General features: G+C 39.7%; 1 protein-coding gene across 7 annotated transcripts; it reads left to right on the top strand.

Annotated features, from left to right (window-relative positions):
- The first annotated feature begins 1,435 nt into the window (after positions 1-1,435).
- On the top strand, positions 1,436-14,176 carry atp6v0a1a (ATPase H+ transporting V0 subunit a1a). Of its 7 annotated transcripts, none has more exons than XM_011477953.4 (22): positions 1,436-1,676; positions 2,474-2,637; positions 3,017-3,095; positions 3,185-3,282; positions 3,367-3,495; positions 4,668-4,750; positions 4,825-4,951; positions 5,044-5,126; positions 5,200-5,293; positions 6,423-6,635; positions 7,311-7,461; positions 7,675-7,814; positions 7,965-8,128; positions 8,244-8,334; positions 9,417-9,535; positions 9,616-9,832; positions 9,915-10,022; positions 11,053-11,160; positions 11,601-11,618; positions 12,007-12,127; positions 12,210-12,381; positions 13,342-14,176. In XM_011477953.4, exons 2-22 carry the CDS (start codon positions 2,521-2,523, stop codon positions 13,433-13,435), a joined length of 2,526 nt encoding a protein of 841 aa, XP_011476255.1. In that variant the 5' UTR covers positions 1,436-1,676; positions 2,474-2,520; the 3' UTR covers positions 13,436-14,176. The 7 variants fall into 7 exon arrangements, with proteins under 7 accessions (XP_011476255.1, XP_011476254.1, XP_011476253.1 ...); XM_011477952.4 differs by having other exon boundaries at positions 11,574-11,618; positions 12,010-12,127; XM_011477951.4 differs by having other exon boundaries at positions 11,574-11,618.
- The last annotated feature ends 358 nt before the right edge of the window (positions 14,177-14,534 follow it).

Here is a 14,534-nt window from a genome sequence, read left to right as displayed (position 1 = left end):
TTTTATCTTTGTGAAATTTAAGTAAACTGTTATTGTTTAAAGCTAGGCTTCAACATGTTCTCCACAGAAAAGAGTGTTTTTGGTGTTTTTAACATGTTCTTATGGGATTTTTCTGATGATGGACGACATAAATCAAAGCTCAAAATTGCATTTCTAAATATTTTTTAATTCAAATCATTGTGAATCATGAATTAAAAAAGATTTTATTTGTGATGTAGGAAATACCCAGGGCGGGCTACAAGATCCCCACTTTGCTCTGGAACGGAGAAGGAAAGGGGGCGGGGTTTCTCCACGCCAACAGAACTGCCCACAACTCAGAGGTGAATTTCTGATGAAACAATGTCCTTGAAAACAACATAGATTTTTATTATTTTGGCTAAAAATGTGAAATGTGAAAATGTGTTTCCATCTAAAAAGGTTTATTAATAAAACAAGCATCGTGGAAAATTTAGCAGAAGTTACAGAAATATAAGGAAACTGATATTAAAGTTAATTTATAAGGTAAATAAATAAAAATTTGTTCCTAAATTTGTAAAATTAAGAATTAGTATTTGCTGCCACCTGGTGGTGAAGTTGAAAACATTTAATAAAAACCTCGTTTACGTTTAGTTTTCCTGTGTGGACCTTCAAAATAAAGTACTCAAACGACACAAACAGTTTTATTAAATATCTCAAATAACCTTGAAATAAGAAAATAATAAAAATAAACCAAAATAATTGCATATTATTGTTCACTGTAAGCAAATTGTACTACATTAAAATAAAAGTGATGATAATGACAAAGAAAAACACAACTGAAAAATAAAAAAGGTTTTTAGCAGCTTCTTAAAACTTTTTGGATTGTTTGTAAATTAATCGAATCTGTCCTAAAACTTTGGTAAGCCTAGATTTATTTGGTGCTTATAAACAATATAAACTGCTGCGTCCATTTAAGTTTTCATAATTTAAAAAGAAAGTTTTAGGACCATGTAATGTAGTAACTATGTGTCACCACTAGAGGTAGTATAGCTTTACAAGTTATTTAAGTCTGCAAAAGAGAACTTTATTGGTTAGCTTATAGTTAAAATATTTGTTTTAAAATGGTAAAGAACGTTTCAAAGTTGTCTAAAATGTCTCAAATGACAGTTAAAAAAAGTTTTATACTATTTTCATCACAAGAGGCCGCAAAAGCAACGTTCTCCTCAAACTTGTATATTTTTTAAATGAGGGTGCAGTTGTTCTTAAGCAAAAATAAAATAAGACAATGTTTAGGAGAGACAGCAAAGTTGTATATTTTTTGACGAATTTGATTTTAGCATTTTTTTTCATTGTTTTTTTTTTTTTTATTGAACAGAATATTAAATTACAAAACACAACATAAAGGAATCAAATAGGATTTTAGCATTAGCTTTACAGAGTTATCGAACTATTCGTGACAACAGTTCCGGTTCTGTGTTTCAGATTAAAAGACTATAAATTAGGACCTGCAAGCAACAAAACAGGGAGCCAATGGAAAGTAGTTTTGTGATCACGTGACTCGCGAAAGGGTCAGTCAATTCTTCTTACTGGGACACTTCCGCTTTGAAATGACGGTGCCAGGCTGAATCCCTCAAGGAACCGACCTCAACATCAAACCTTCTGAGGAAAAAAACGTTTGGTGACGCACAGACGAGAGGATTTACGAGTTTATCTGAACGGTAGGGAAGTCGGTTGAATTCGACCGTAATGGTCATCAATTAGCTAGTCAACAGGTGTGCTAAACTTGTATTAGCCCATAACATTCCTTTTTAATTGTGTTTATTAGATAGGTGGAAGAGTAGAACGTAGGGCGAAATGGAACCAGTGTTGTTCGCAGTGTCAGTTGGTAAAATAGGGTTGTAAATGAGCGCGCGAGCCCCTGTGTGTATCGATCCCTGGAACGTCAGGGATCCTCCCGTTCGGAGAACTTTGCTAACCCGCCTTTCTGACTGTTGTGAGCTTCAGGGGAGGTCCTGAGCGGCTTACAGTGGCTCTTTCAAAAGGGTTTTGCGGTGAATGAAACTAGAAGTGCTGTCACTGACTGGTAACACTTGTCCACGTCGATAAGGAACTGTTCTTTTCCTCCGTTGGTTGGTAGGGCTTACTATAGAGGCAGGTCACATGCTGTCTTGTAATCCTTAGATTAAGTCTGTGGTGATTTCACAGTTGGAGGATATGCTGCTGCTTAGCTCTTTGGCATTCAGAAAATCTGAACATTAGGAGCTAAAAGACTTTATCAAAAGAGCTCCAATAAATCTGCATTGTCTGAAAACTTTAGGATTATATGAGCAGTAGAACATAAAAAAAAAGAACAGATTCAACTTTTAAAAATGAAATCTAATGACCACTTTTCACCCCAGTGCAAAACTAGCACATATATGATTAGTGCAATGGTTTTCTCATGTTGGTGCGTACGGCCTTTGGGTCACGCACAGTATGACTTTAACCTAACATTATTCACGTCTAATATTTGCAGCTCCTCGCTGGTTTTAAGGGTGCAGAGCCCCCACGGCCATCAGCAACATGGGACAGCTCTTCAGAAGTGAAGAGATGACGCTGGCTCAGCTCTTCCTGCAGTCAGAGGCTGCCTACTGTTGTGTCAGCGAGCTGGGAGAGATCGGGATGGTTCAGTTCCGCGATGTAAGTTCAGCCTTGCTCTTAAATGCGTGTGGAAATGGCCCTATGAAAGAAATCGGCTGCATCAGCCATGCCCCGGAGACGGTGCATGCCCTCGTGCATCATGTGCTCACAGCAGAACATTCCTAGCATGGGAGAGCTTACTCCTGACTTGTCCCAAGGCTAGCTTTGTCCTCGTGAACATGTGTTTTTTTTGTTTGTTTTTTAAAGAAAAAAAAGGAAAATTTTTCGGCGGTGATGGCTTATTCATGTGATTATTACATGATCCTGCTTCAACCTTGGCCCAGATTAAATAATAGAACATGTAATATATAAATAAATAAATAAATAAATAAAGGTTCCTTTTTTTAGCCTAATGTTTGTATGTTTTTATCATTTGCAGTTAAATCCTGACGTAAATGTGTTCCAACGGAAGTTTGTGAATGAAGTGCGGCGATGCGAGGAGATGGACCGTAAACTGAGTGAGTGAAACGGCGTGTTTACACAGCGACACACGCCTACAACACTGTTGTGGACGCTGTTCTTTGAAATTGACACTTCCTCTTTACAGGATTTGTCGAAAAGGAAATTAAGAAGGCAAACCTCGCAATTCTCGACACAGGAGAGAACCCGGAAGTCCCTTTTCCCAGAGACATGATCGACCTGGAGGTGACTCTTTTAACTCCCAACAGTACAGCTGTGCTTCTTCTGAACATCCCCTGACATTTATTTCTCATTTTGAAATCCTCGTAGGCGACTTTTGAGAAGCTGGAGAATGAGCTGAAAGAAATCAACACAAACCAAGAGGCGCTGAAGAAGAACTTCCTGGAACTGACCGAGCTGAAGCACATTTTGCGTCGGACTCAGCAGTTTTTTGACGAGGTTGGCTTTCTGCAGACTTCTGATACTTTTTTTTTTGTAAACTCTACTTTGGACTTATACAAGCCACTTTCTTGTAGTTTTAGTGCACAAGCAACTGCATGACTTTACAAACCAGTTTTCTTTCTGTCATGCAGGTTTGTTTAAAAACCCACTCTGATGAAAATGTGGTTTTAACTTGTTCTTGTGGGATTTTTCTCATGATGGAGGACATGTAGTAGTAAACTTGCATTTGTGAGGATTACGTGGTTGTGACTCAGGGGCAGACCATTTGTGATGTAGAAGGTTAGTAAGGGTTACCCAGAAATCCATGAACTCCTGGTTTAATGACCAGACTTTTCCTGCATTTTCTCTTGTTTCCTGTGTTTGTCATTTCCTTTTTTAGCTTCTCTACTGTCTCATATCAACTTTCTCCCGCCTGATTTGGCAGAAGGCATTCTTACTCTTCATTCACATTTGCCAGTTCACATTTGGTTTTCTTTAAAGACCCATTTCGATCATCTTTTGATCTATTTTAAAAGTGTATTTTTAAATTATAATTATGAGGTTTTTAGCCCAAAAAAACCAAACTTGTTTTCTAGTACATTGTCTCTGCAGAGCGGCAGCAGTTCTTTAGAAATTTGCCACTGAGTTGTTGGCAGTACCACTGTTGCAGTGCAACCCCGCCCCCCTTCCCCTCTGTAGAGGAGAGCAGAGAGCTTGTTTTCAGTCACAAACAAGCTATTTTTTTTTAAGCAGCATTTTTTCATTTGCTCTTGATTCACAATTATTTGAATAAATTAATACTCAGAAATGCAATTTTAAGCTTGTTTTTCTTACTAAATGCCCCCCATCCTCAGACAAATGCCACAAGAACACATTTAAAAAAAACCTTTCCTCCATCTTTAGGTTTTTGTAGAACTCCCATGTCCACCTTTGCTCAGTCGCACTTCACTGAATCCTCAAGTGAACCCTGCTCAGCTCCTTTTGTTGGGTCATTTTTTTACAAGATGTTATGAGCTTGATTGTGGGAAATGATTTAGCCAAACGAGCTTCTGTTCAGCTGTTTCCTGAAGATGGAGGGTTTCTGTCATAAAAGAGTTTTGTTGACATTGTACGTGTGTACGTGCTGTTATTCCGCTTCCGCAATGATAATGTTCATAAATGTGGTCGACTGTGATTTATTCTTTATCCAGATGGAGGATCCCAGTTTACTTGAGGAGTCTTCCACTTTTCTGGATCCCAATGAGCCCATCAGAGCAGCTCCACAAAGATTAGGGTGAGCCGGACTTCCATCTTCTACAGCGTTTTATTGAACACGTATACATTTGGCGTTTTCTTTTCCTGTCAAAGGTTTGTGGCAGGAGTCATTGGAAGGGAACGGATCCCAACATTTGAGAGGATGCTGTGGAGAGTTTGCAGAGGAAATGTGTTCCTACGGCAGGCAGACATCGAAGATCCTCTGGAGGACCCAACCACCGTCAGTTCTGACTGCAAAAGCACCCAGAACTATTGATATCGATGGTGTTGGCATCGTTTTTCTTTACATCTGAATGTTGTTTTTTTTCACAGGGAGACCAGGTCCACAAGTCTGTCTTCATCATCTTTTTCCAAGGAGACCAACTGAAGAACCGGGTCAAGAAAATCTGTGAGGGGTAAGTGCCTACAAGCTCTGTAAAATGTTCAAATTAAAAGTTATCATTTAAATTATTTTTAATCTGTCCTTAGATTTAGAGCAACACTGTACCCGTGTCCAGAAACCCCCCAGGAGAGGAAGGAGATGCTGGCAGGAGTGAACGCTCGCATCGATGACCTGCAGATGGTAAAACAAACAAAATTTTTTAATGTTTACTATTAAACGACCCATTTAAAACACTCACTTTAGTTGAATTTTTATTTCCTAGTTTCTAAATCCATCTTAGTTTCATTTTTTTCTCATTTTGTTTTTAAAAAGTGCGTAACACATTTAAATCATGAATGCGGTGTCACATCTTTCTTTATCGTTCAGATTTTTGCATATCAGATGCATTCACTTTTTAAGCTTTGCAGACACTTTCCCTCAGTTCCCATCAGTTAAAAAGCTCCCCTCCAAAGCCCTCCTCTCTGCTCTGCATGCAGCACTCTGTCAAGGAAACTCCACTGCTAGTGGAGGCAGAGTTGTGCGTTTTGTGAGTCGAGTTTGTGACCTGACTGACGGACGGAGTAGCTTTTATGTGAAGGAATATAAAGTTTTGGGTGCGTAGCTGTGGGCGGATAGCATGCAGCTGATCATGTGGCTTTCCTATAACCACACATCGTAAAGCAGCATAACAGGAGAAACAGCAGTGACTCTGTCAGTCAAGCTTGAGGATTTTAAAATTCCACAATTTGACATATTTGATCAATGTGTATATTTAAAGATGTGCAGAAAGGATTTTAGGTTCATGGGAAGTGAAATAATAATCTTTTAGTTGTAGCTCAACTGTTTTCTGCAAACTGCTAAGTCTGGTTGGATTTTAGTGACGACAGTTGCGATCTGGAGCAAATGACCGAAACACAAGCTGGCTTCAATCTATAGGAGGGCTGGGTTTGTGAGTCGCTTAAAGCTAAAACCATCTGATGAATGACTAATTATAACAACATGCCACTGCACATATTGGAGAAAAAAACTGCTTCCTACTGTGTAGGTCCCTGTCAATTAATTCAACTATTTCTTAGATAATCAAATTTGTGGTTTGAATAATAGATTGCTTTCTTTAGATTCTTCACTGATTTTGATCTGCCAATATTTTTTAAACGTCTCCTTCGAGAAAATCATAAAAAACGACAACTACTCAATAAACGGGGAGTGCTAATATGTTGCCCAAACTTATTTTAGGTATTTTTACAATTATTATGCAAATTGAAAAATCTCTTAGTGTCCACAACAAATGTAAACTTTATTACTATTTAGTTTTCTTTTGTTTCCAAAGGTGTTGAACCAGACGGAGGATCACAGGCAGAGAGTCCTGCAGGCAGCAGCTAAAACAGTGAGAGTTTGGTTCATCAAAGTGAGGAAGATGAAGGCCATCTACCACACCCTCAACCTCTGTAACATAGACGTCACTCAGAAATGTCTGATCGCCGAGGTCTGGTGTCCGGTGTCGGACATGGACTCCATCCAGTTTGCTCTGCGCAGGGGGACCGTAAGTAGAGGAGCGGCCATGTTTTCTGGCAGCTCGCAATCAGAATGTTTAAGTTTTTTATTTTTAATTTTATTTTCTAAACCCCCCCCCCTCCAAAAAAAGTCCTAAATTCCAATAAAAATAAATCTTTCATAGCAACATTGATGTTGATTTCACAACCAATCTTTTCAATTTGATGTTTTGCAATTGCTTTTGAACTTTGACTCCTAAACATCAATGCAAATTACAATGCAATAGATTTTTAAATGCTTTAAAATGAATTTGAAACAAACTAGGAAGTAAAAAGTCATTTATTTATATTGAATCGAATATTTCAAAAATACTTTATGTGAATTATGGCACAAAAAACCACAATAATTGAAAATGCAGTTAATTTTGTTTTTTAAGTTATTTAAAAAAAATGTAAGATTGAATAGGAATGATTCTAAATTTCAAAATGTATTTTGAAATTAGAAATTGAATTTTCATACGAGAATTGAAAATTACTTTGATTTTTTGTTCAAAAAACTTCCATGTGATAAAATGGAAAAACAGCTTAAATGTTCTCATTTTTTATTTGTATGCTTCTTTTTTTTAGCAGAATTGTCAAATATATGACTTAATAATGTTTTTAGTCTATTTAAGGTCATCACGATTCTTCTCTCAAATGCTTTTCTTCTATATTCTTCACTTTAGGAGAAGAGTGGCTCCACTGTGCCTTCCATCCTCAACAGCATGCAGACCAAACAGACGCCACCCACATACAACAAGACCAACAAATTCACCTCAGGCTTTCAAAACATCGTTGATGCCTATGGAATCGGCAGCTACCGCGAGATCAACCCAGGTTAGTGCGTCACAGCCTTTTGTTCCGTTTTTGCTTTCGTTGTTGTCTGTCATTACATCACCGTCTGTAAACAGAGGCCTCCTGGAACACACTGTTTTTGTTTAAAAATGGATTACCCTCTGAAAGGGCATCATCCCCCCCCCCCGTTGGTCGATTTTCTCTCATTTTTCCACGTTTGTCTCCATGGTCTCTCATCTGCCTCCTTGTCTCCAGCACCATATACCATCATCACCTTCCCCTTCCTATTTGCTGTCATGTTTGGGGACCTGGGCCACGGGGCTCTCATGACCGCCGCTGCTCTGTACCTTGTGTTGAGAGAGAGCAGGCTCATGGCGCAGAAGAATGATAATGAGGTATGGATCTCATGGTGAGGATGAAGACGGATGTAAAGTTCTCCCAGCCTCTCAGAAATGTTACAGATTTGAGTTGGATCAGCTCCACAGAGCACTTCTCTCAGACCGTTTGTTTCCTGTAACATCATCTTTTAATCCTCTGCTTGGCAGATTTTCACCATGGTGTTCGCTGGGCGCTACATCATTCTGCTCATGGGAATCTTCTCCATGTACACCGGCCTTATCTACAATGACTGCTTCTCAAAGGCCCTGAACATCTTTGGCTCTGGTTGGAGCGTCAGACCCATGTTTGGTGAACGAGGCGCCAACTGGTCGTGAGTTTGAAGAATCTGTTTTTTCCTAATCTAATGTTTACACAGTCTGGAATAAACCATTGCTGCCTGTGTTGAGAATTAAAGGGAGAAAATCACCAGTTCCTGTCGTCTTCAGGTTTACTACACTGTCTGAAAACCACGTATTGCAGTTGGACCCGGCAGTAGATGGAGTGTTTAAGGGACCGTACCCCATCGGCATCGATCCTGTAAGGATTCTCCTTATTATCTTGAATTATTTGTTATTATAGAACTAAAATTACAGTCAGTTTGTGGAAACCACTGATTTAATTTGCAGTGGTCTCTCGCTATATTGCGATTCAACTTTTGCAGTCTCACTTGGTTTTTTTCTGTTTTCATTTTTACAGCACATTGTTTTCTATGGAGCCCTTAAAGGGACATAGAAGTAGAGAGAAAAAAAACAAGTAGGACTGGTTTCTCATGCACACAAGAAAAACCAAGTGGTGCACACGGGAAACTAAGCGGGCACAGGGTACCTTTCCAGAGTCGGTTTCTTGAAAATTATATTATGTGAGCTTAATAAGTTTTATATTGCCTCCAAAGACATTGCAGCTCTGCTTTTGGCCGGCGTCACTAAGGATCTCTAAAGTTCACCTAAAACAAGTCATGAAGTCATTTGGTTTGTTTCTCTGCAGTCAAGTGATCCGCCGTTTGCATTTCCGTGGTCAATTCAGCCGTCACTTGATTTTAAGTGCTGGATATTTGATATTTATGGTAGCAGCGCTGCAATTGCGAGATGGAGCTGAGACTGTGGAGCTTTAAGAGAAAATCTATTAGAGCTCCTGATGAATGTTACCAGTAACGCAAATGATACTAAGGTAATACTAACTGTGCACATTTGGAAATGGTCATTAATAAAAGGCATAAGGGCACAAAAATGACCTCTTTTACTGACTCCGACCGGCTTTCGACATCGTCAGTCGATCTCCTCCGTGCCGTGTTTGCTCTTCGCCTTCAGCTTGCAGTGTTGAATAATTCTTCAGTCCCGATCAAATCTTTATTTTCGTTCTATAATACTGGCTTTATTTTTCTGCAAAGGTTTCATCTTTGAGAGTTAAAATGAGCGAAAATTCTAAGAATGTTCACATCTGACTTAAAAACATCTATAATTATTGTAAAAAAAATAAATAATTCAAGTTGACTACTTTGTGGATGTTGTCTATCGCCGGTTATTTTTAGAACATGACTCCCTCAAGGAGCAAGGAACCACTGTATTCTATTAGCAGATTTTGTGTTCTGGTAAGTTGAAAACTCTTCTTTCTTTTTGTAGATTTGGAGTATTTCCATCAATAAGCTGACATTCTTGAATTCCTTCAAGATGAAGATGTCAGTAATCTTGGGTGTGATCCACATGCTGTTTGGAGTCTCCCTCAGCCTTTTCAACCACCTGTAGGTTTTGTGTTCTATCAGATGTTTGCATTGCTCCAGTTTATGATGGTAACCACGTGGCTGCTTGTTTTCCACTGCAGGTATTTCAAAAAGCCCCTAAATATCTATTTAGGGTTCATCCCAGAGATAGTCTTCATGTCCTGTCTGTTTGGTTACTTGGTCATTCTCATCTTCTTCAAATGGGTTTCTTTTGATGCCCGCACCTCCAAGGACGCTCCAAGCCTCCTGATTGCCTTCATAAACATGTTCCTCTTCCAGTACAGTGACCCCAGTAACAAGCCTCTGTACAGGGGACAGGTCAGAGACACTGATTCCTTAAAGACACAAAGATTTGGTTTCAGTGAATGCATCAAAATAACTGTCCTTGTTCTTTCTTCAGATGGGTCTACAGATATTTCTGGTGATCATTGCCTTGGCGTGTGTTCCCTGTATGTTAATCGTAAAAACTCTGGTTCTGAGGAGACAGTATTTGTGGCAGAAACATTTGGTAAGACTATGCCGAGTAAAACTTATCAATCATGTCCACTGACTGCATATGAGAACTGGACTGAGTGAATATGAGAGCTTCCAGCTCTCATGAAATGAAGTCAAATCAGTCGTCATTTTTTTGTGTTATGGACGCCGCCATGTTGGTTTCAGACGACGTCTGTAAGCAGTGAGTTGGTCTGAAGGCCTCGGCAATGGCGTTCAAGCGACCACTTCTAAATTTCATGTCTAAATTTTCAGCTTGGGCTTCTGCGTTCAAAACCTTTGTGCTCACGCTTCGCTATGCAAGTTTCCATGATCGGTGTCAGGCTCTCCGTACCAAACGTGAGGCCATTGGACACGCGTTGGAAGTTAAACCAGGTTGAGCTTTGATCAGTCGGGTAGTGTCGTATGGATGGTATCCTTTTTAATTCACAGAAGTGCCAACCATTTAAAAATTGATCATGGAGGAGAAAGTAAAAATAAGGGTTTGTTCCCAACTGGAATTGTATGACCCCACATCTTTCCTATAGCAGAATAGAACTGTGAAAGAGGAAATCTGGAGCAAGATTCACGATATTTGCACCAAACCTCTGAGTAAACAGTGGAAAAAGAAGAAACCCCTCCCTGCTTGTCCAGTGTGAACCCGCGTTTAGCACGTTCAGGAATGTGCATCGCTTACCTGGTGTGTCATAGCTTGAGTTATTGTTTCTATGGCGTCCACTCTGTCCAATCAGAAGTGAGCTTGATGGGAGTGGGTGAATGTTTGACGTGAGGGCCAGGAGTCACCACCTACTTTCATTCAGGCATCTGATTGGTCAGTGTATAACTTGAATAACTTGCGCTACGGAAAAAAAAGTATCAGAGCAAGAATGGATATTCTGACAATTCTAACGGCTGAGTAACAGCTGTTAAGTCTATGGGGTTTTGGCTTCTTGTAACCAGGGGGTACTTCCTGTTTGGAATGAGAGGATGGAGGAGGTCACTCAGTCCAGTTCTCATTTACAACCAATGATAGTATCCCTTTTATCGCTTGCGCTCCTGTTTTTCAGGGTACGCAGAACTTTGGGGGAATCAGGGTGAGCAATGGTCCCACTGAGGACGAGGCGGGAATCATTCAGCACGACCATCTGGCCCCACAGACGGAGGACGACCCTGAGGTAACATGGACCTAAACACACGACCAGCACTGATGCCGTCCCACACGGTTGGCTGACAGCAACTTCTCGTAGTTGGTAACAGAGCAGCAGGAACAGCTGAAGTGAGCTGGAAGGATTCGTTTTACAGCTTTGAATAAGTCATGATTGGAAACTGTAGCGTTAGTATTGTCGCCATGGCAACATTAAAAATAGATGCAGGCCTAAATTAGTAAAACAGTTCAAATTTAAAAGTTTTAATTCTTTTTATTGTCATCATAAAAACAAGACAGTACAGATAACTGGATGTTGCTCTCTGTGTGAATGGAGATTTCTCTTAGACTGCCCTCTTACCCTGTTTCCTATAAATGCATAACTGTTTTCTCTTGTTACTCTCCTGTTTTATTAATGTTTGTCCATGTGTGTCATTAATCAAGACTTGCCTTTTGTCACCTGCTTTCAAGGAGCATGAAGAGGAAGAGGTAGGACAGGAGCTCACACTGCAAGATACCCCTCCCTGTCAAAATGCATGTGTAGTTGTCTTTTCCTGCCCCTTCCCCCTGTCAGCGGTGCTCTTAGCTGTGCGTGGGTATGTCTGTGACGATGTAGTTGGTGTGTTCCTGGTGTTCCCTTTTGAAAGAGGGCGTGTATTCAGGCAGGCCAGAAGGCCTGTTGGTGCTGCATTCACGATGCTTTAGCAGAGCAGCTGATTTTACGGGTTGAAGGGTGGAAAATGTTATTCTGGTGAAGTTGGTGATCCACGTTGGCTAATGATTTCCCCATGAATCACTCCAATGGATAGGCCCGCACCATAAAGCAGAGTTCTCCCTCCTCATGTTGCCCGTGGTGACGTGCAGTTCTGTTTACCAGCAGTTTAACTTCACGGATGTGGCGGTGCATCAGGCCATTCACACCATCGAGTACTGCCTGGGCTGCATCTCCAACACGGCTTCCTATCTGAGGCTTTGGGCGCTCAGTTTGGCTCACGCACGTAAGGCTCACCAACCGCAGAGGACGCTACGGTTAGCGTAAATGTGACGCGCTGCCAACGGGAAATGTGTGGTCCTCCACAGAGCTGTCGGAGGTGCTGTGGTCGATGGTGATGCGCATTGGCCTTTCTTCTAGAAGCTTCGGAGGCTTCATCCTGCTGGCCCTCATCTTTTTTTTCTTTGCTGTTCTCACTGTGGCCATTCTTCTCATTATGGAGGGTCTGTCGGCCTTCCTGCACGCACTCCGACTGCACTGGTGAGTTTAGCCCCAGGCTGCTCTGGTTAACTGTTGCTAATGTGGCGTTCATTTATTAAACGCCATTTACTAATCACAGTCAAATAATAGAACAGTTTTATTCTGTTTACGCAGCCTGAAGGTAGATTGAATTTAATCAAAGTCTTTTGTTTAGTTAATGCAAACAAAATTTGTTTACATTTGCTTATCTGTCAGAGAGGAAGTTGATGTATTTATGCATTATTATTGTCATGACTGTCTGCCCAATCTCAGCCTAAACTGGGGGCTGCTTTCCCCAAACCTACATCTGATCATAACTTAGACTTGGTGGGTTTAAAGATCAAGGTTCTCATTTCTGAGAACTTTTGTGGAAACAGAATTGCAAACTTTAGAGCAGCAGCGCCGCCTGCTGTCCGCATCCTTTCCTGTTTTTATCCTCGGGGCTGGTAAAGACCAGATGAAGAGAAATTCTATGAAAAGTATAGAAAATATTCAAACAGTTCATAATGTCAGTAAATCATTCTAAATGTTTATGATTGCAGAGGGAATTGTTTTTGTTTAATTATCCACCACCTACTACTTAGTGCTCTAGAAAGGGTTTACCATTTTTTTTTTGGCGTGTCCGAATCCACAGTTCCAAAATCTAGTACCCTGGAAATTTCCCAGAAGGCTCTGGGAAAAACCAGCATAGAGCGACGCTCACTAGATTGTTGTTTACAGACCACAATGCATAGCGTGGGTGAGAAATTTAAATGTTATGCTTTAAATAGTTTGAAAAGAGGAAATCTTTTATCTGTTAAAGTGCAGACAAACCATTAATCAATAATATAGATTAATTAATTATTAGATTAGTTGTAAACCTATTGAGGAGTAGTTAAAGAAGCTGTAAACAAAACAGCTGATTGACTTATTTGGGGATCCAACCACCAGATTATCATCATTTTTTAGATTTCCTGACTGTGTTTCCTTTCTGTTTTCCAGGGTGGAGTTTCAAAACAAGTTTTATGGTGGTCAAGGTTTCAAATTCCTCCCTTTCACATTTGAAAGTATCCTGGACGGAAGATTTGAAGAATGAAATCACTTTTTCTTTTTTTCTGTGAATGTCTTTAGTCTCCAAATTCTGTTCTGTTCTGTAGTTGGAATTGTTTTCATTGGTTTTTGTGTGCATCAATGTTTCCACCTGTCCCAGCGTTGCCATAGCAAAATGACTTCCCGACTTCCAGTGAGAGCTGGTTTGACTCCCATAATTCAGTCTATTTCCTGAAATTTATTTCTTTGTTTATATTATATATTTTGTCAAAACAGAATTTCAGTTTATATCTGGGTAAGAAAGGCGTTTGCTAACCATAAAATGAAAATAAGGGCAGATTCATTTAGTGAACTTCATGCTGCATCCTTCTTGTTCTTTATATGTCTTATTTGTGAAGCTCACGTGTTTAGTCTAAATAACCCCAAATGAAGGCCGCACAATGACCTTAAACGCAGCACTATTAAGCTTAAACGCATTAAAGCTCCGTTAGTCTGAACGTCGGGCATTTTCTTTTTGTGCCCCAACACAAATAAACTTCATGTTTGTTGTCATAGAAACCTCTTAGGTTGTGTTTTCTGTAGAAAAATGAGGGGAATCTGTGTGTGTGGATGAATATGTGCATATTCTATAACAAACGGTCATATCCATATCATCTTCCTTTCAAGTGCTGCATTTGTGACCTTGCTATTTAAAGGGAGCTATGAGAAGTGGCAGTGATTTGTCGGCGCATGTTTACCATTCAATCAATCAAGCATTTATTCATGAATTAAATGGGAAAGGCTGGTAGACGTTGCTGTTGGTGTTTTTTCTTTTTTAAATTTGACGTATATATCATCAAATTATTCCTATTTTAAAGCTGAAACAATTCATACAGTATGGAAAAAATATTTTCTTTAACAATAATTAAAGAAAAAGTGCTAAAATCCTCAGAGAAGATACTAAAATACTTCTTTAGTAAGAAATTAGAGTTCAATGATTTGTTTAATTTGCACACATGTATATGTACATGACAATACTAGTATAAATTCATTTTTTTATGGCGTTTGAAATGTTATGACAAACTAACCTTTCTGGATCAGTGCACGGTCATGGAGTCGTCAATCCTCTTGGTGGTGCTGTTGTACAATGCAGTGATTTTATAAGT

The sequence above is a fragment of the Oryzias latipes genome, chromosome 8 (genome assembly GCF_053564925.1).
Source record: "Oryzias latipes strain Hd-rR chromosome 8, Olatipes_Hd-rR_3.1".
NCBI lineage: Eukaryota > Metazoa > Chordata > Actinopteri > Beloniformes > Adrianichthyidae > Oryzias > Oryzias latipes.
Note: the sequence above shows the minus strand (reverse complement) of the source record. Positions and strands in the feature narration are given on the sequence as shown.